Genomic DNA, 21597 nt, shown 5'->3' with positions numbered 1-21597 from the left:
TGATTTTAAAAATGTACCATTTACCCCTCCCCCAATTTTCTTTTTTCATTTCAGACCCTGAAATTAAAACCTATTTATCAAACTACCCCAATCCCACCTTCCTGGAAACTTCTTAATTAGTTAGGCAAGATTCCCTCAAGTTAAAATAACCAAAATATTCCTTGATACCCCTATATTTACCTTCAGGAAATCACCCATGGGTTAAATTAACTCAAGACCCCAAACCAAACTGACTGAGCTTCTTTGAACCGGGTCAGAGATGACCCAAAAACCCAAGGCTGAACTTAAACCAAACCACATGAGCATTTGAAGCTTCAAATTCTAACCCATACCAAACTAAAAACCTAATCGATAGCATAAAAAATAGACTACTTGATCATCTTTGAATATTAACTCAAAATCTAGAAAATAAAGACAAACAGACAAACAAAGGAAAAAGGACAAAATTAATTCTAATCTGTTTAACAAAATTGTCCAGAATTACTAAAAAATTATTGCTATTCGAATTATTTTAACCGGTCAAAGAGAAAAAGAAACAAAAAATGGAAAGAACGGGGAAGAGAAGAAAACAAAGAAAGGATAAGAAATGAACAGAGATACCTAAAATAAGTAGATGGACTGTTGGCTTGAACAGGCCTCCGACATTCTCCAATTTGAACCAAAATTGGTATTAATCGCATGTTCTCATTGAGAACAAATGATCAATACAAGTTTCAGGCTTAATCGTTCTTGGAAACTTGAAGAATTGGATGATTTTTTCTTTTTTTTAGATCTAAACCTGTTCGGATTTGGTGGGAATTTTGGGAGCTATAGTGGTGGATTAGGAATCAGGGGTGGGTGGTGATTGTGTGGTAGGGATTTGGGGTCTTTTGGGCCACGCCGCCGACCGGTGAAGGGTTTGAGATATTGGGGTGCCTAGGTCTAGGGTTTGAGTTCAGAGAGATGGGAAAGTGAAGAAGCTTGTTTGGGGGATTGGGTGTGGGGGGTATGGGGGTCTCTCCGACATATATAAGGGAGGGGAGAAATGAGTTCCCAGCCGTTAGATCATCAAAGATCAACGGTTGGGATTGAAACGTCTTAAAACGGCGTCGCTTTGGGGTGTGAGGCAGGCTTGGACTGGGTTGGGGAGAACGAGGTTTGGGCTTGGAACGGGTTGGGGCAGGGATTTGGGATTGGGCTTTATATTTGGCCGTAATAGCCCTTTTCTAATTTTCATTCTCTTTTGTTTTCTTTGTTTTTTTTGCTTCACTTATTTTCTTTCCCTTTTCAATTAATTAAAACAAAAATTAAACTCTGAAATTAAAATAATTTACAAATTAAGCCAATTATTTACTATAATATTCACAAAATTAATTACTCCTAGATTAAACGAAGAAATTACTAATCTAAAATTAAAAGGTTAAAAATGCAAAAGTAAGCCAATTTTTGTAATTTTTATTTTTTAATAAAACAACTAATTTACTAATTAACCCTAAAATATAAAAATAAATCTTGAATGCAATGCATGGTATTTTTCGCATTTTCATGATTTTTAAATAGAATCAAACATGCACAGAAATGCAAACAATTAACGCAAATTCTCACAAAATCTTATAAAATTGCAAATAATGGGAAAAAAATTATTTTCTTAGAGTTTATGGGAGTAATTCCTATAGGGAAAAAATTACGTGCTCACAGGAACAACATGCATGCTCACCAACGAGGATGCAATCATCTCTGTATCTATGTAAATCTGCAAATACATAATCCTTGTCACGACCATAAATTCGGACCCGGTCATGATGACGCCTATCGTGAAATAAGGCCAGCCGGGCAAAAACCCCCAATCCATTTATACAGTTATAATAATTCAAATTAAGTCGATAATAAGTGATAAACCCAAAAATACAGTGAAATAGAACAAGTGCGGAAATAAACACAGCCCGACATCGGGGTGTCACCAGTCATGAGCATCAAAACATCTGTCTAAGAGTATGAAATAGACAACACAGTCTAATAAAGAACTAATACAATGGAAAGTAAGATAAGAGGGAGAAGCACTGGGATGCGAACGTCGAACAACTACCTAGTGAACTCTGAACAGTCTGTTGGAAGCAATCAGCCCTCGCTAGCGGAATCCGAGGTTCCTGAATCTGTACACAGGTACAGGAGTAATGTGAGTATGCCAACTCAGTGAGTAATAAAAGTAAAGGCAACTGAGCGATAAGAAAACATGTAAAACACAGCAAAATGCTACAAAGAGGCAGTGTAAAACCAATAAAATGCAATAAAATAGTGAAAACTTGTAAAAATCCTTAGTTCAGTATAAGCTTCTTTAAAACATCTTTTAACAGTTAAACGACTGAATGAAAAGCAGTAAGAACAGATAAACACATAAAACCAGCCCCTCGGGCAAAGTACCAACAGAATAAGCCCTTCGGGCTGTCTCACAATCACTTGTATCAGCCCCTCGGGCAATAGCATGGAACAACATCAGCCCCTCGGGCTATAACACATCTCATACTGGGTACCTGCACTCACTAGGGGTATACAGACTCAGGGAGGGGCCCCTTAAGACCCAAGAACAATAACAAGCCGTCTCCTGGCATAATAAACATGCTCTCGGCCTCATATCAAGCCTCCTTGTGGCGTACAACTCAGGCCCCCGACCTCATAATCATGAATCGGCACAATATCGATGCGACGCGCAACCCAGTCCCATATTTACCTCACAACACAGGCCCTCGGCCCTATTCAGTTAGAAATCTCTTAAAGCCACTCGGAGACAGTAAAATATGATGCTTAGCCCAAAATATCAATTAAAATGTCATAACAGACTAAATATGGCTAAGTTATGAAAACAGTAGAATATAGCATGACTGAGTACAAATATTAAGTCAAAACAGTGAGGAGTAGTAGTAAAAATCCCCTAAGGGTCCAAGACAGTTGGCACGAGGCCCAAATATGGCATTTAGCCCGAAACATGATGATAGCAAATAGTTTTCAATCAAATACGCAGTAAAACAGTCATTCAGGACGGACTAAGTAACAATCCCTAATAGTGCACGACCCTACACTCGTCATCTAGCGTGTGCGTCACCTCGAAATAGCACAACGATGTGAAATCCGAGATTTCATACCCTCAGGACAACATTTACAATCATTACTCACCTCTATCCGGTCCAAACTCTAGCCCGCGATGTCTTTGCCTCTCGAACCGGCCTCCGGATGCTCCAAATCTAACCAAAATCGATACATAACCATTAAAATATACTAAGGGAACAAAGTCCACTCAAAAGTAATCAAATTACAACACGTAACCCGAAATTAACCAAACCTGACCCCCGGGCCCCTGTCTTGGAATCCGATAAAATTTACATCAATAAACTCCTTATCCTCCCATGAGTTCATCCATATCAAAAGTACCAAAATTCGACTACAAATGACCCCTCAAACCCTTATTCAAAGGTATCCAATCTCAAGCCCAAGTTTCTTCAATATTTACCCACAAATTTTCATAAATTTCAAGCATAATCAATGAAATAACACCATAGGAACGAGTTTTCAGATAAAAAATCTTACCTTAATGAAGTTCCCTCTGATTCCTTCTCCAAAATCCCCCCCAAAAGCTCCAAAATCGATTTAAAAATGGTGAAGAAAGGCTAAAAATCGTGAAGGAGGGTTTATATACTTTCTGACCCAGGGATTCCATATATGCGGTCCTATTTCCACTTCTGTGGTACCGCTTCTGCGGTCCAACCCACCGCATCTGTGGTTTTTACTTAAAAGTCCATTTCCGCATCTGCGATCACTTTCTCGCACCCGCGCTACCACAGGTGCGCTCCCTTATCTGCTTCTGCGGTTCCAGATGATCCCCTCTTGGCTGCATCTGCGGATCCATCTCCGCTTTTGTGAGTCCGCACCTGCGGTCCCCTAGTTGCAGGTGCGGTTATGACAGCATTAGGAATTCTTCAGCTGCCAAAACCCAACTCAAAATGTTCCGTCAACCATTCGAAATCACTCCGAGGCCCCCGGGACCTCAACCAAAAGCACGAACAAGTCATATACCACCATCCAAACTTATACCAATCTTCAAAACACCTCAAACAACATCGAAACAACCAAATCACATCGGATTCAAGCCTAAGAATTCCAAAAACTTCCCAAATTACGCTTTTGATCAAAAAGTCTATCAAACCATATTCGAATGACCTGGAATTTTGCACGCACATCCCATATGACACAACAGACCTACAACAACTCCTGAAATTCCATTCCGACCCCTATATCAAAATCTCACCTATCAACCAGAAAACGCCAAAATTCCAATTTCGCCAATTCAAGCCTAAATCTACTCCGGACCTCCAAGATACATTCCGATCACACTTCAAAATCCCAAATCATCTCCTGAAGCTATCCGAACCATCGAAATTCACATCCGAGCCCTTTTTCACATAAGTCAACATCCAATTGACTTTTTCAACTTAAGCTTACTAAAAAGAGACTAAGCTTCTCAAACCTTACCAAAACCTCTCCGAACTCGAGCTAACCAACCCAATAATACATAATACAGCTGAACAATGTGATAAGAAGCAGAAATGGGGGAAATGGAGCAGTAACTCATGAAACGACCGGCTGGGTCGTTATATCCTCCCCCTCTTAAACAAACGTTCGTCCTTGAACGAGTCAAGAAACATACCTGAAGCCTCAAATAGGTGAGGATATCTACTCCGCATCTCCCGCTCAATCTCCCAGGTAGCCTCTTCCATGTGCCGACCTCTCCATTGCACTTTCGCTGAAGCTATATCCTTTGACCTCAACTTTCGGACCTGACGCTCCAAAATAGCTACTGGCTCCACATCATAAGTCAAATCATCATCTAACTGAACTGTGCTGAAATCCAAAACATGAGACGGATTGCCAATATACTTCTGAAGCATAGAAACCTGAAATACCAGAGGCACACTCGACAAGCTGGGTGGCAAAGCAAGCTCATAAGCCACCTCTCCAATCCTACGAAGTACCTCAAAAGGCCCAATGAGCCGAGGACTCAATTTACCTTTCTTCCCAAATCTCGTAACACCTTTCATGGGTGAAACCTTCAACAGAACCTTCTTACCAACCATGTAGAACACATCCCAAACCTTCCTGTCCGCATAACTCTTTTGTCTCGACTGCACTGTACGAAGCCTATCTTGAATCACATTCACCTAGTCTAAAGCATCCTGCACTAAGTCTGTACCCAATAGCCTAGCCTTACCCGGCTCAAACCAACCAACTGGAGATCTACAAAGCCTCATATGGAGCCATCTAAATACTCGACTGGTAACAGTTGTTATAAGCAAACTCTGTGAGCGATAGGAACTGATCCCATGACCCTTCAAAATCAATGGCAAAAGCATGCAACATGTCCTCCAATATCTGAATAGTGCGCTCGAACTGCCCGTCCGTCTGAGGGTGAAAAGTTGTGCTCAACTCAACCTTAGTACCCAACTCTCGCTGCACAGACCTCCAAAACTGTGAAGTAAACTGAGTGCCCCTATCTGAAATGATGGAAACTGGGACGCCATGCAAATGAACAATCTCTCGGATATAGATCTCTGCCAATCACTCTGAAGAATAGGTAGTACACACAAGAATGAAGTGCACAGACTTGGTCAACCGATCAACAATCACTCAAATATCATCGAATTTCTTCAAAGTCTATGGGAGCCCAACTACAAAGTCCATGGTGATCCGCTCCCACTTCCACTCTAGAATATCCATCTACTGAAGCAAGCCACCCAGTCTCTGATTCTCATATTTCACCTGCTGACAATTGAGACACCGTGCTATAATGCCACAATGTCCTTTTTCATTCTTCTCCACCAATAATGCTTTCTTAGAGCCTGATACATCTTCACGACACCCGGATGAATGGACTACTGCAAGCTATGGGCCTCCTCTAGAATCATCTCCCGAAGCCCATCTACATTGGGCACACATATCCGGCCCTACATCCTCAACACCCTATCATCACCAATGGTCACATCTCTGGCATCATCGTGATGAACTCTGTCCTTAAGGACAAGCAAATGAGGAACATCATACCGGCGCTCTCTGATGCCATCAAATAAGGAAGACCGAGAAATCACACAAGCCAATACCTGACTGGGCTCCGAAATATCTAACCTTACGAATCGATTGGCCAAGGCCTGAACATTAACTGCAAGAGGTCTCTCCCTAACTGGAATATATACCAAACTCCCCACTCTCACCGCCTTCCTACTCAATGCATTGGCCACTACATTGGCCTTTCCCGAATGGTACAACATAGTAATATCATAATCCTTTAGCAGCTCCAACCATCTCTACTGCCTCAAATTGAGATTCTTCTGTTTGAACAAGTACTGGAGGCTACGATAATCGGTAAACACCTCACCAGAGACACCATACAAATAAGGCCTCCAAATTTTCAACGCGTGAACAATGGCAGCCAACTCCAAATCATGAACAAGGTAGTTCTTCTCATGGGGCTTCAACTGACGAGAAGCATAAGTAATAACTCTACCCTCCTACATCAATACACACTCAATACTAACTCTTGAAGCATCACAATACACGGTATATAAACCTAAAGCTGATGGCAAAACTAACATTAGAGCTGTGGTCATGACAGTCTTGAGCTTTTGAAAGCTCTCCTCACACTCATCCGACCACCTGAATGGAGCACCCTTTTGAGTCAAATTGGTAAAGGGAGATGCGATAGACAAGAATCCCTGAACAAACCGGTGGTAATAACCCGCCAAACCAAGGAAGTTGCGAATCTCTATGGTTGAGGATGGTCTGGGCCAACTCTGAATTGCCTCTATCTTCTTTGGATTAACCTAAATCCCCTCATTGGACACCACGTGCCCCGATAAAGCCACTGAACTGAGCTAAAACTCACACTTGGAGAACTTTTCATAAAGCTTCTCCTCCCTCAATCTCTACAACACAACTCTTAAATGCCCCGCGTGCGCCTCCTAACTACACGAGTACACCAGAATATCATCAATGTAAACTATGACAAAAGAGTCGAGATAAGGCCGAAACACGATGTTCATCAAATGCATGAATGGTATTGGGGCATTGGTCAGCCCAAAAAGATATTACCAAGAACTCATAATGACCATATTGGGTCCTGAAAGCTATCTTAAGAATATTTGAGTCCATGATCTTCAACTGGTGATAACTTGAACGGAGATCGATCTTGGAGAACACTCTCGCTCCCTAAAGCTAGTCAAACAAATCATCGATACGAGACAAAGGATACTTGTTATTGATTGTTACTTTGTTCAAATGCCTGTAATCAATGCATATCCTTATCGAGCCATCCTTCTTCTTCACAAATAAAACATGCGCACCCCAAGGCAACACACTAGGCCGAATAAACCCCTTATCAAGGAGTTCCTGAAGCTGCTCCTTCAATTCCTTCAACTCCGCTAGTGCCATACGATACAGTGGAATATAAATGGGCTGAGTGCACGGCACCAGATCAATATCAAAATCAATATCCATGTCCGGTGGCATGCCTAACAGGTCTATAGGAAACACATCAGGAAAATTCCTCACAACAGGAACAAAATCAATACTGGGAGTCTCTCCACCGACATCTCTCACAAAGGCTAAATATGAAAGACAACCCTTCCCAACCATACGCTCGGCATTCAAGAATGAAATTACCCTACTAGGAACATAATCAGTCAAACCTCGCCACTCAATCCGTGGCACACCCGGTATAACTAATGTCACTGTCTTAGCATGACAGTCCAAAATAGCGCGACACGGAGATAGCCAATCCATGCCCATTATAACATCAAAGTCTACCATGCATAATAACAAAATATCCACTCGGGTCTCCATACCCCCAATAGTCACCACACATGATCGGTACACATGGTCTACAACAACAGTATCGTCCAATGGAGTAGATACACGAAAAGATGAAATAAGAGACACATGGGGTGTATCCAAATAACGAACAAAGTATGATGACACATAAGAATAAGTGAAACCGGGATTAAATAATACAGAGGCATCTCTGTGGCAGGATGAGACAATACTTATGATCACAGCGTCTGAAGCAATAACATCGGGTCTAGCTGGGAGGGCATAGAAATGGGCATCACCACCACCTAATAGACCCCCCCTCTAGGGAGACCCCTAGTTGACTAACCTCCACCACTAGCTGGCTGGGTGGGCGGTGGTAAAGTAACTGGCGCTGAAGTCGATGGCTAACCCCTCTGCTATGATGAACCCCCAAGACGATGAGGACACGACCTCCACATATGTCCCAACTCTCCACACTCATAGCAACTCACTGGTACCGGAGACGGGGACTGAAAGGAACCCCTAGTACCAGAATGACTAGCAAATGCACCTGGCATAGAAGATCCCTAAACTGACGGGGCACGTGACGAACTCAAGGCTGGAAGGGCACTGAGTGATGGCTGGCCCTAATGAGAACTATGAGAACCATGACCTGATGATGCCCCACGATAACCTGAGCGATCTGGCTGAGCATGCCTGAATGGACGACCTCTGCCATGTTGAAACTGACCTCACGAAGGAGCACCACAATAGCTACCAGATCCCCGAGGCCTCCCTCTCATTTCGCTCCCGGCGACGAACTGACTTAATCTCGCGAGCAATGCCAACAGCCTCCTCAAAAGTAGCACCAGACACCTTCTCCTTGGTCATAAGAATCCGAAGCTGATACGTGTGGCCATCAATGAACCTCCTAATCCTGTCTCTCTCTCTGTAGGAACCAACCAAATAGCATGACGAGATAACTCCGAGAACCTCATCTCATACTACGTCACAGTCATCTCTCCCTGACGCAACCACTCGAACTGCCTGCATAATTCCTCTCTGCGAGACTGTGGCACATATTTCTCCAAAAAGAGAACGAAGAACTGCTGCCAGGTAAGGGGTGCTGCACCAATAGGCCTACGCCTCTCATAAGCCTCCCACAAAGTGAAGGCAGCTCCGGAAAACTGAAAAGTAGTGAAAGCAACCCCGCTGGTCACCAAAATACCTGCTGTACGAAGAAACCTCTAACACTTCTCCAAGAAACCCTAGGCATCGTCGCCTTCTGCACCACTGAACGCCGGAGGCTAAATCTACCAAACCTCTCCAACCTACGCTTCTCGTCCTCTAGAATAGTAGGAGCTACATAGTTCTAAACAACTATAACCAGCTGGGCTGGAGGTGCTACCGGTGTCTGAAGTCCCTGCATGACCTGCTCAGGTGTGCGAGCAGGGGGAGTCTGAGTGCCTCTCCCGGCCTGAGAAGTAGTTGCAGCTATAGTAACTGAGACCGCCTGAGCTAGGCCAGTGTATACTGATAGAATTTTGAGCCAGGGCCTCCTGAAGACCCGGAATCACAATGGACATAGTTGGTTCCTGAGCTGGTGCTATTGGAGCGTCCACATCTTGGACCTGATCATGAATTGGGGCGGCTGGTGGATCTGCAGGTGCTGCCCTAGCTGCTCTGCGGGCTACACCTCTGTCCCTACCACGACCTCGAGTGCGTCCTCGGTCCCTAGTGGCCACAGCTGGTGGTGCTGTTGGTTGTCCGTCCTGACCGGTCGCTCGTGTCCTCACCACCTGTGAGAGAATAGAATAACAGAAGTTTAGTGCTTGGATCAATAGATTCGCACGACAAGAATTTCAAGAATATGAAGTTTTTCTAAAGGTTCTACAACCTCCCTAGGATAAATATAGACGTCTCCATACCGATTCGCGAGATTCTACTAAACCTGCTTATGACCCGTGAGACCTATATAACCTAGGCTCTGATACCAACTTATCACGACCCTAAATCTGGACCCAATTGTGATGGAGCCTATCATGAAACAAGGCCAGCCAACACAAACCCCCAATCCATTTAAACAGTTATAATAATTTAATTTAATTCATTAATAAGTTATAAACCGCAAAATACAGTGAAATAGAACTAGTGCGGAAATAGACACAGCCCAACATCGGGGTGTCACCAGTCATGAGTATCTAAACATCTATCTAAGAGTATGAAAGAGACTATGCAATCTAATACAAAACTAATACAATGGAAAGTAAGATAAGAGGGAGAATCACTGTGGCGAGAACGCCGAGCAGCTACCTAGTGAACTTCGAACAGCTTGCTGAAAGCAATCAGCCCTAGCTAGCGGGACCTGACGCTCCTGAATCTACACATAGGGTGCACGGAGTAGCGTGAGTGTGCTAACTCAGTGAGTAATAAAAGTAAAGGCAGATGAGCGATAAGAAAACACGTAAAACACAGCAAAATGCTACAAAGAGGTAGTGTAAAACCAATACAATGTAATAAGATAGTGAAAACTTGTAAAAACACTTTAGTTCAGTATAAACTTCTTTAAAACATCTTTTAATAGTTAAACAAGTGAATGAAAAGTAGTGAGAAAAGATAAACACATAAAAACCAGTCCCTCGGGCAAAGTACCAACAGAATTAGCCCCTCGGGTTATGTCACAATCACTCGTATCAGCCCCTCGGGCAATAGCATAGAATAACATTAACCCCTCAGGCTATAACAAATCTCACAATGGGTACCCGCACTCACTGGGGTGTACAGACTCCGAAAGGGGCCCCTTACGGCACAAGCACAATAACAAGCCAACTCGTGGCATAATCAACAGGCTCTTGGCCTCTTATCAAGCCACTTTGTGGCGTACAATTCAGGCCCTCGGCCTCATAGTCATGAATCAGCACAATATCGTTGTGGCACAGAGTCTGATCCCATATTAACCTCATAACATAGGCTCTTGGCCCTACTCAGTCAGAAATATCTAAAAGTCACTCAGGCATAGTAAAATATGATGCTTAGCCCAAAATATCAATTAAAATGTCAAAACAAAGTAAACATGGTTGAGTTATGAAAACAGTAAAATATAGCATGACTGAATACAAATATTAAGTTAAAATAGTGAAGAGTAGTAGTAAAAATTCCCTAAGGGTCCAAAATAGTTGGTACGAAGCCCGAATATGGCATTCAACCGGAACATGATGATAGCAAATAAATTTCAATTAAATACACAGTAAAATAGTCATTCAGGACTGACTAAGTCATAATACCCATGACCCCACACGCGTCATCTAGCGTGTGCATCACCTCGAAATAGCACAGCGTGTGAAATTCGGGGTTTCATACCCTCAGGACAACATTTACAATCATTACTCACCTCTATCCGGTCCAAACTCTAGCCCGCGATTCCTCTGCCTCTCGAATTATCCTCCGGATGCTCCAAATCTAACAAAAATCAGTACATAATCATTAAAATATGCTAAGGGAACAAATCCCACTTGAAAGTAATCAAATTACAATACGAATCCCGAAATTAACCAAAACCCGTCCCCCCGGTCCACGTTTCAGAATTCGATAAAAATTATATCAATAAACTCCTTATCATCCCACGAGTTCATCCATATTAAAAGTACCAAAATCCGACCGAATGGCCCCTCAAACCCTCATTCAAAGGTCTCCAATCTCAAGCCCTAGTTTCTTCAATATTTACCCACAAATTTAAAAAATATTTCAAGCTTAATCAATGAAATAACACCATAGAAACGAGTTTTATGATAAAAAATCTTACCTCAATGAAGTTCCCTCTAATTCCTTCTCCAAAATCCCCCAAAAAGCTCCAAAATCGATTTAAATACGGTGAAGAAAGACTAAAAATCGCGAAGGAGGGTTTATATACTTTCTGACCCAGGGATTTCACACCTGCGGCCCTATTTCCGCTTCTGACCGCTTTTGCGGTCCAACCCACCGCATTTGCGGTTTTCACTTAAAGGTCCATTTCCGCATTTGCGATCATATTCTCGCACATGCGCTACTGCAGGTGTGCTCCCTTAGCTGCTTCTGCGGTTCCAGCTTATCCCATCTTGGCCGCATCGCTCCATCTCCACTTCTATGAGTCCGCACCTGCGGTCCTCTAGCCGCAGGTACGGTTATGACAGTAATAGGAATATACTTCGGCTGCCAAAACCCAACTAGAAATCTTTCGTCAACCATCCGAAATCACCCCGAGGCCTCCGGGACCTCGACCAAAAGCACAAACAAGTCATATACCACCATCCAAACTTATACCAATCTTCAAAACACCTCAAGCAACATCAAAACAACCAAATCGCATCGGATTCAAGCCTAAGAATTCCAAAAATTTCCAAATTCCGCTTTTGATCAAAAAGTCTATCAAACCACGTCTGAATGACCTAAAATTTTGCACACATATCTTAAATGACACAATGGACCTACTACAACTCCCGAAATTCTATTCTGACCCCTATATCAAAATCTCACCGATCAACCGGAAAACGCCAAAATTCCAATTTCACCAATTCAAGCCTAAATCTACTCCAGACCTCCAAAACACATTCCGATCACGCTCCAAAATCCCAAATCCTCTCCTGAAGCTATCCGAACCATCAGAATTCACATCTGAGCCCTTTTTCCCATAAGTCAATATCTAGTTAACTTTTCCAACCTAAGCGTACTCAAGAGAGACTAAATGTCTCAAACCTTACCAAAACCTCTCCGAACCCGAGCTAACCAATCCGATAATACATAATACAACTGAACAATGTGATAAGAAGCAAAAATGGAGGAAACGGAGCGGTAACTCATGAAACGACTAGTTGCGCCGTTACAGAAGGTTGAAATAACTAATAACTTTTGTGATATATAATTATATGGAACAAAAGGTGTTGATTTCTTTAGACTTCTTAGCATTCATGTTCTCTTTAATTTAATGAGGATTTGCATATATGGAGAGCCTATTCTAATTAAATTAAAACTTAGTATTTCCTTACCATTCTCAAACAACAAAACTTCTATTACCAAGTGAATGAATAACAAAATTCCTCGATCTTGTACAACCGTGTATATTAAGGTTAATTTGATGTGTCGGCGATGAGCAGTCCAAAACCATTAAGTCCATAGAGAATTATACCTAATATCAAAATTTTATAGGATCGTCATAGGTATAGTTTAAATCAGTAAAGAATTTCACTCTTGAGTAATTTACAATTATAACCTTAAATTATACAAATATTTGGGTATTAAAGTCGAGCAATGTTATAAGGATATTTTAGTCATCCAATATTTAGCAAAAAATATTCGTGCTTTATAATAATATAGATATACATATATCCACACACACACACACACACACACACACACACACATATATATATATATAGCAAATTACATAGCTAAAAATATTAACTATTATTTTGAGATATAAATATCATATATATAGAAAACTAAATATTTACACTATAGTTTAAATTATACTAAAAAAAATACTACTATAACTTACAATTAAAATTAGAAGAAACTAAATATATATATAGTACATTTTCTTCTATTTAAACATAGGAACAAATCTTATACTCTAAGAATGTGAATATATTTTGTAGTTTTAAATTTAATTTTTTTTTCAAATAAAACCTATTAAGAGTAAGATAAAAATTTAAAATATTAAGATTAGATCTAAAAAAAATATTTTCACTAAAATAATATATAATTTGGGTGTGCTAAAAAATTAGTTGTTCACAGCATGCCCCTATTTGCTTGGAAACATAAAGAATTTTCAGGCAAAGAAAATGAACAAGGTAACTGATTTTTGACCTCACTATTATTTGAAAAAGAAAAGAAGAGAAAAGAAGGGGCTGTGACCGAGCCTTGGTTTTAGGCGGCCTATATATCCCGGGTTATAGGGGAATCGGGTCACATGTAGTTCAAGTGAAAGAAGAGTGATGGAGTATTCTTAGAGGGAGAGTCGAGTGAAGTTCTTTCGAGGTTCCGATCCTGTCACGACCCTAAAACCAACTTGTTCGTGGTGGAACCCTTCGTGAAACTAGGCCAGCCGACACAACTTCTGAATTAACCATTTAATCAATGACAATCATTTTTAAGCCATTAATTAATCAGATATCTCATAATGTAAGTCTACATGAATAGTGCAGAATAAATACACAAGCCCGATATCGGGTGTCACAAGTCACGAGCATCTACTAAGGTCTGAATACAACAAAGAGTCTAAAAATATACTAAATACAGTCTAAGGAAGACAAGAGGGAGTAATAGCAGTTGGCACGAAGCCTAAATATGGCATTCAGCCCAAAACATTGTAATAATTTCCAAAACAGAATGATATCAAACTGTTTTCAATAAAAAATGCGACTTAAAAATCATACGGGATGGACTAAGTCACGATCCCCAACAGTGTACGACCCACACTCGTCATCTAGCGTGTGCGTCACCTTAAAGTAGCACGACGATGTGAAATCCGGGGTTTCATACCCTCATGACAAATATTTACAATTATTACTTACCTCTATCCGGTCCAAACTCTAGCCCGCGATGCTTTGCCCCTCGAATCGGCATCTGGATGCTCCAAATCTATCCAAAAATAGATTTATACCATCAAAATATGCTAGGGGAACGAAGTCCACTCGAAAATAATCAATTTACATCAAAAATTCCGAAATCGGCCAAACCCGACCCCCAGGCCCACGTCTCGAAGTCCAAAAAAATATTACAAAACTAGAATCCTTACACTCTCACGAGTTCGTACATATCAAATATACCAAAATCCAACCACAAATGACCCCTCAAATCCCTAATCGAAGGTCTCCAATTTCAAGCTCTAGTTCTTTAATTTTTAACCACAAATTTCCATAAATTTCAAGCCTAATCAGTAAAATAATACTATAGAAATGAGTTTAGAGTCCAAAAACCTTATCTCTGCGAAATCCCTCCTTAAATAGCTTCGTGAAGCTCAAACCTACATGAAAATGGTGAAGAATAACTCAAAAATTGCGAAGGAGAGTTTATATACTTTCTGGCCTAGGGATTCCGCACTTGCGGCCTCAAACACTCACCTGCGGTCCATGGGTCGCACATGCGGAAATCATGTATCCGCCCAAAACTGCACCTGCGGTCAAATACCCGCACCTGCGCCATCGCAGGTGCGCTATGCGCTACGCTTCTGCGGCTCTTGGCCTCCTCAGTCTTGGTCGCACCTGCGGCCCTTACAACTCATCTGCGGCATTCCAGCTGCGCTCCCCAATCCGCAGGTGCGGAAACAATAGGAGCAAAAAAATTCTTTAACCTCTCCAAAAATCCAAACTCTCCACCAACCATCCGATATCACCCCGAGGCTCCCCTGGGACCCCAACCAAAAGCAGAACAAGCCATATACCACTATCCACACTTATACTATTCCCCGAAACACATAAAATAACATCGAATCAACCAAATGACATCGGATTCAAGACTAAGATTCCAAAAACTTCCAAATTCTGCTATTGATCAAAAACTCTATCAAACCTCATCCGAATGACCTGATATTTTGCACACACATCACAAATAACACGATAGACCTACTCCAACTTCCGAAATTCCATTGCAACCTCTATTTCAAAATCTCACCTACCAACGGGAAAACGCTAAATTCCAGCCAATTCAAGCCTAAATCTACTCCGAACCTCTAAAATACATCCCGACCACGCTCCTATGTCCCAAATCACTTAACGGAGCTAATCAAATCATAAAAATTCTAATCTGAGATCATATACAAATAAGTCAAAATTTGGTCAAACCTTTCAAATTTTTAGCTTCAAATTGAGAATTATCCTTCCTAATTCATTCCGATTATTCTGAAAACCAAAACCGACGGTTTACATATGTCATAATACATCACACGGGACTAGTCATGCCCGAGAACTGGCGAGCGAAGTGCAAATCTCAAAAACAACAAGTTGGGTCATTACATCCTCCCCCACTTAAACATACGTTTGTCCTCGAACGTGCCTAGAGTTGTGCCGAAAACCATCAAATCGCTGTGTAACCTTACCATGCACATACCCGGGGGTTATCCCACATTACCCTATCTCATATAGGCCCGATAACACAATGCAACTGAAATTTCACAATCCAACCTAGCTCATAAAACTTAGAACAACATTTTCACTTCTGAAATCATCTACTAATGTGTCGGAGAATTTCGGCACATTTAATACAAATTGCTTAGATTTTAACTTATTTTAACTGCAATTTTCTTTTATACTTATGTAATTTTAATATTTTTGCATTGTATGAGGTTTAAGGACCCGAGAACATGGAAATGAAATCAAAAAGCTGCAAAAGGACAAGAAAAGAGCAAAATGCGATCACAGATGTGAAAATGTGGACCGCATAGTGCCCAAAGGAATCAAAAAGCCCAACAGTTTGTTGGCCAAATTCAAGTGCAAGAAATGCGGTCCATTATGCGACCGTATAACAGGTTTGCGGGCCGCACAATGGATCGCAAACTCCCTGTAGAAGTTGCTGAAGGCGGAAAATGCGGTGACAAATGCGATCGCAAATCAACAATGCGGACCGCATAACCTAAATGCGACGAATACCTGGGAACTAGGGTTTTGAAGATGCGATGGCTGCGATTAGAATGCAGACCACATGTCTGTTATGCACAGAAATGTAGTCGCATAATTGACTTGGAAGGGTATTTTGTCCGAAATTGGTCCCGAGTTTAGTCCACTATAAATAGATTTATTGGGGTTTTGTGGGGGCATCACTACAAGAAAAATGGCCACTAGCGACGAGATATATGGTCCTTAAAAGTCCAATTCTGGTCCCTAAATGTCACTTACGACCGGAAAAAGCTGGTCGCAACCCGTCGCTAAAGGCTCCGCCGCTAAAAGTTAGTAACGACGAGGTCTCACATCTGGTCCTTAAAGGAAGTTAGCGACCGTATTTTTGGTCCCTAAATATGGTGCTTGGTCATTGGTTTGGTATATTCAAACTACTGGCGACCATTTAACCTGGATCAAAAAGGTCTTTAAGGACAACAAATCTGGTCCTTAAAGGATTTTAAGGGTAAATTTTCTACTAGCACATAAATTGTGGTTCCTAAATTAATATATGATCTTTTTCAATCCTATTAACCACAATTTTATACAATTTATAGTACAAGAAATCAATTGGATTCAACAAAATTATCAATGCTATCATTATTTTTTTATATATGAAGAAGTACAAAAAATAGATTTGCATCTCAATATACTATCACTGGACTATGATATAGTTCACTATATTGTTTACAGAAACCCTCTTAGCAAAAGAGTTAACATCCACAACAAAAAGTATAAAAGTCTTCATAGTCCTTGCAAAAAATTAATCAGCTTGTCAACTTGCATGAAGTCCTCAAAACCTACATCTTGACGGGTAAACTAAATCTCCAAAATCCGTGAAAAAAATAAAATATATATGAAAAAGCTATAAAGATGAACTAAAAAATTGGTTAAAAGCTAAGATTTTTATCTAAATTAAGAGTATTAGTAATTTAACCGCTCACATGTCAGATTCTATCAAGTGTAATTATATGCGTCTTCAAAATTTGAAACATCAAGGGAAAAGGGGCTGTAAAAATTATAAACAATAACAAATTAGAATGTCAAACAAACAATGTTAGAGTAGAAGCTAACATTCTTTTACCACTGACACAAATTATTTAAAATGAGCAAAACATTATAAACCGATCATTAAAAACTAAGAAACATGAAGCTGAAACTTAACATGATATGGATCCAAACTCCAGTCTATATATAATGTTGAGATCATGTATTTAAAGCTAAGCCATAAACAAGTACCAAATATGCTAACTATATAAAAGAAACCTTCAAAACATGATCAAATTTCAAAATAAACCAGAAGACATAACAATTTTCTAAGATGTACAGTCAAATAAGAAACATAAAACAAGAAAGAGTCGCCAAAAGTGATCAAGTCATTGAATGCGGGGAGAATTATTATAAAAGATCCAATATAAAAATACATGATCAGTAATCTTCAATTAAAGATTCAATATGAACTTCATAACAATTTAAGGTATCTCACTTACAAAGATATTAAGCATCCCACTGAAGTATTCTGTGGTTTTTTCAATTACCGAGGTCATTGATCTTCTGATAACAAGACACATATAGACTTTTTCAATTTATACTCCTTCTTTGCCAGTTTCTCCTAAAATTATCTAAATATTTTTTATTTCATGAACGTGTATAACCTAAGCTAAACTATTCTTCAACTATGGCATGTCTAATGCATCAGTACAGAAGAAGAATCAAAAGTCAATGAATAATGTAATGAAATGAATGAACTTCAAAATTTCATAAGATAGAGAAAAAGAAAAATGGATAGGATTTGAAATGTTACTTACCCTATACCCATAGTACTCCAATAACAAGGGCAGTTCCTACATGAATCTACCATCTTTCAGCTCTATTGCTGCCTACCATCAGTGGTATTAAAGTTTTAACGTTTGAAAGAAAGAGTTTTACTCTATTCTACTACTCAAATTATCAAAATTATTCTTCAGGCCTATATTACATTATGTTAAAATAATTAGAGTCACCATTCATAACCATTAGCGCAAGTGTGTAAATTGCTCTAACATTTCTTAGATCGATATCATGCTTAAGTGATGATCTGAGAAATCTAATGTAGTGTTTTCACTTAAATGGAGCTAGAGCAAAATTTTAGAACTTCATAATTTTGCTAAGCTTTCTTTTACCTTTCTATTGAAAAATCAAATATGATTTTTCAGTCGCAAAATCCAACAACTTGCTTCCTCCCCTCCCCTGTCCCACGAACCACGAACTCGCAGAAGGAACAATACAGTATAGTAGAACGAGTATCCCAAATGGTATCAAGCATCAACCTATTCTTGCTATAAAGAGATTAATTTTATCACGCAAACTGCAAAAGCAACCATCATCCAAACAAAATAGTGGGCAAACTAGAGAATATCAAAATCTAATTAATTGGATTATTCACACAATAGGACTATAGTAAAGAAAGGACCAAAAATCTCAAGCTTCACCCAAATTGTATGACTCTATTTGTACCAAATTATGACACTTACGAATCATTAGTTCCATCTAGTTCTCAAAGATATTCAGGAAAGGATCAACATATACATACCTGATTTGTGAACCCCAAAAGAGTATCTCATACTTAAATCATTATACTTCCCTAAAGCTCAGCCATGACATAGAACAACCAGAAATTCCTAATCTTCAGTATCGCAACTGGCCTAAGAGATCTTGGACCCAAAAAGTTGAGTCCTATCAGCACAAGCTGTAGTGTGAGTAATTAGTAAAAGAAAACAATACAAACCAAAATTCACCAAAAAATGTAATAAAGGACGAGTCCGCGAACTCCTAAAATATATAACCAGATCTGAAGGAATTTTGAGATTTTATTTCAATCTTTCCTGGGTTTGGGGAAAATAGACCTTCTCACATGTGATTTACCCATTTTTTCTCTTGCTGACATTCCAAAATGGCACAAGCATTTATAATGGCAAACTCTTACCGACCCTCACCACTCTTCCACAAATAAATCATAAAAAAATAAAAAATATACACCATTTATAAATTACATAGAAGAACGATTTAACTAGGGGAAAGAAGAATAATTTTTTTTGATATATAAGGACTTTACTAAGGAGAATAGTGACATATGACAGTCACGTGAGCTAGCGTAGTTAGCTGAAGGTTAGTTATAACTAATTATGTGGTTAGTGGTTAGATAGTTTGTGGAGAATGATTAGTCCAGCTGTCATACACATTGTATATAAGTAGAACATATTTCCTTGTATTTAGTTTTTATAGGGTGAATATACAATCATTTTCAACTCACATGCTCTCCAATGTGTTCTTCAATCTATAACCTTCGTGTTCATCTTCTTCTTAGCTCCAGTTGATCTAATCTATGAGCTTCATCATGGTATCAGAGCCCAGGGGCTAAATACACGATTCTTGTGGTGGATATCTTCTGCTTTCTGCAGAATCATTTTGGTGTTGATTGTTCGAGTTTTTCCTCAATCAGTTAACTTAGCTTCTGTTCTTTTTGGTTTGCGATTTGTGAATCTATAATTCCTTGAATCAGCTGAATCTATTAGCAATGACGAATGGAGAAGAAACTTCAACTGGAACAAGTGCAGCAACGAGCATAGATCATCATCACCCATTGTATTTACAGCCTTGTGATACTCTAGGTAGTTCCTTGATCTCTATTCAACTAACTGGATCTGAAAACTATGCATTGTGGAGTAGATCTATGAAAATAGGTATAATTGGTAAGAGTAAGCTAGGATTTATTGATGGACGATGTACTAAGGATAAGTTTGATCGATCCTTGCATGAGCTTTGGAAGAAGTGTAATGCAATAGTTTTATCATGGATTATGAATGTTGTGAGCACATAATTACTTAGTGAAATTGTCTACAAATCTAGTGCACACAAAGTCTGGACTGATCTGAAAGATAAGTATGATAAGGTTGATGGATCTCGCATTTTCTTCCTGCACAAAGAAATTGCAACTTTATCGCAGGGAATTTCCTCAGTTTCTGCATATTTCTCCCAATTGACAGACCTCTGGGAGGAATATGATGCCTTGATGCCCTGCCCTGGGTGTGACTGCCCAGAATCTAAGAGCTATTTTGAATATTTTGAGTACCAGAGGCTGCTACAGTTTCTTATGGGGCTAAATGAAACATATAGCCAACCTAGGAGTCAGATATTGATGATGAGCCATGTTCCTACAGTTAACAAAGCATATTCTATGATAGTCTCTAAAGAAAGCCAAAGAGCTTTGGGAAAGTTCTCTCAGTCTGTAGACATTGGAGATGGAACATCACTATTCACCAATAAAAGCATGAATTCATGGAACAATTATAAGCCCAGAAGAGGAAATCTATTCTGTGATTACTGCAACTATAAAGGACACACAAAAGACACTTGCTTCAAGCTGCATGGATATCTAGCTGATTTCAAAATGAGGAAGAAGACAACAGGCTTTCCTCAAAGAGCTATGGCCAATGTAAGCATACAAGAGGAACAACAATTAATGACAAAGCAGTTGACTAATGCAAATACACAGGAGGCACAACAAGTGATCAACACATCTGCTGCAAATGTGGCACAAGGATGAAGGCCAATCATATTTACTCAAGAGCAATATGATCAAATATTGAAGCTGATCAAAGCAGGGACATGTGAAAATGCAAGCTTTGCAGGTACATCTAAGACCTTTGTTATAAATGAAAAGGTTAAAGATGAGAATTGGATAGTAGACTCTGGTATAACCAACCACAATGTTCACACCAGAGAGCTACTTGACAAGATAAATACAGATATCCTAGGTAATGTGTCACGATCCTAACCCCGAACCTGGTCGGGATGGCGCCTCTCGTGAAGACAAGGCCAACCAATCCAACATAGTACACTTCTTTAAGCAGTTAATTACCATAAAACAATTTAAAGCATGATTTAATAGCAATAATTCGCGGAAATATAGATAACAGCATGATACAGCCCAAACCAGGGTGTCACAAGTCATGAGTAATTAAGGATCCTGATACGAGTCTACTAGATATAATATCTGGTACAACTTTGAAGAATATAAAAGTAATATGATAAGGGAGGCACGGGGGATGTGGACGCCAACAGCTACCTCGTAGTCTCCGAAAATACTGCCTGGACTAGGAGGATCAGCTCTCAGGAGCGG

At 39.9% G+C, this 21597-nt stretch overlaps 1 protein-coding gene and 1 long non-coding RNA gene across 3 annotated transcripts; one reads left to right on the top strand and one right to left on the bottom strand.

The window, feature by feature from the left end:
- Positions 1-1873: 1873 nt before the first annotated feature.
- On the bottom strand, positions 1874-19469 carry LOC107814894 (uncharacterized). 2 transcript variants are annotated; one of them, XR_012702408.1, is made up of 4 exons: positions 19009-19469; positions 14358-14424; positions 11201-11268; positions 1874-2132 (listed from the first exon to the last, which is right to left on the bottom strand). It is a non-coding gene; the product is annotated as an uncharacterized LOC107814894 (long non-coding RNA). The 2 variants fall into 2 exon arrangements; XR_001654652.2 differs by lacking the exon at positions 1874-2132 and adding an exon at positions 9969-10189.
- A 523-nt stretch (positions 19470-19992) lies between these two features.
- Positions 19993-21021, top strand: LOC142172770 (uncharacterized). Its single transcript, XM_075236449.1, has 2 exons — positions 19993-20283; positions 20422-21021. Exons 1-2 carry the CDS (start codon positions 19993-19995, stop codon positions 21019-21021), a joined length of 891 nt encoding a protein of 296 aa, XP_075092550.1.
- Positions 21022-21597: the final 576 nt, after the last annotated feature.

The sequence above is a fragment of the Nicotiana tabacum genome, chromosome 18 (genome assembly GCF_000715075.1).
Source record: "Nicotiana tabacum cultivar K326 chromosome 18, ASM71507v2, whole genome shotgun sequence".
Taxonomy (NCBI): domain Eukaryota; kingdom Viridiplantae; phylum Streptophyta; class Magnoliopsida; order Solanales; family Solanaceae; genus Nicotiana; species Nicotiana tabacum.
The sequence above is the reverse complement of the archived record's forward strand: the minus strand, read 5'-3'. Positions and strand labels throughout refer to the sequence as shown.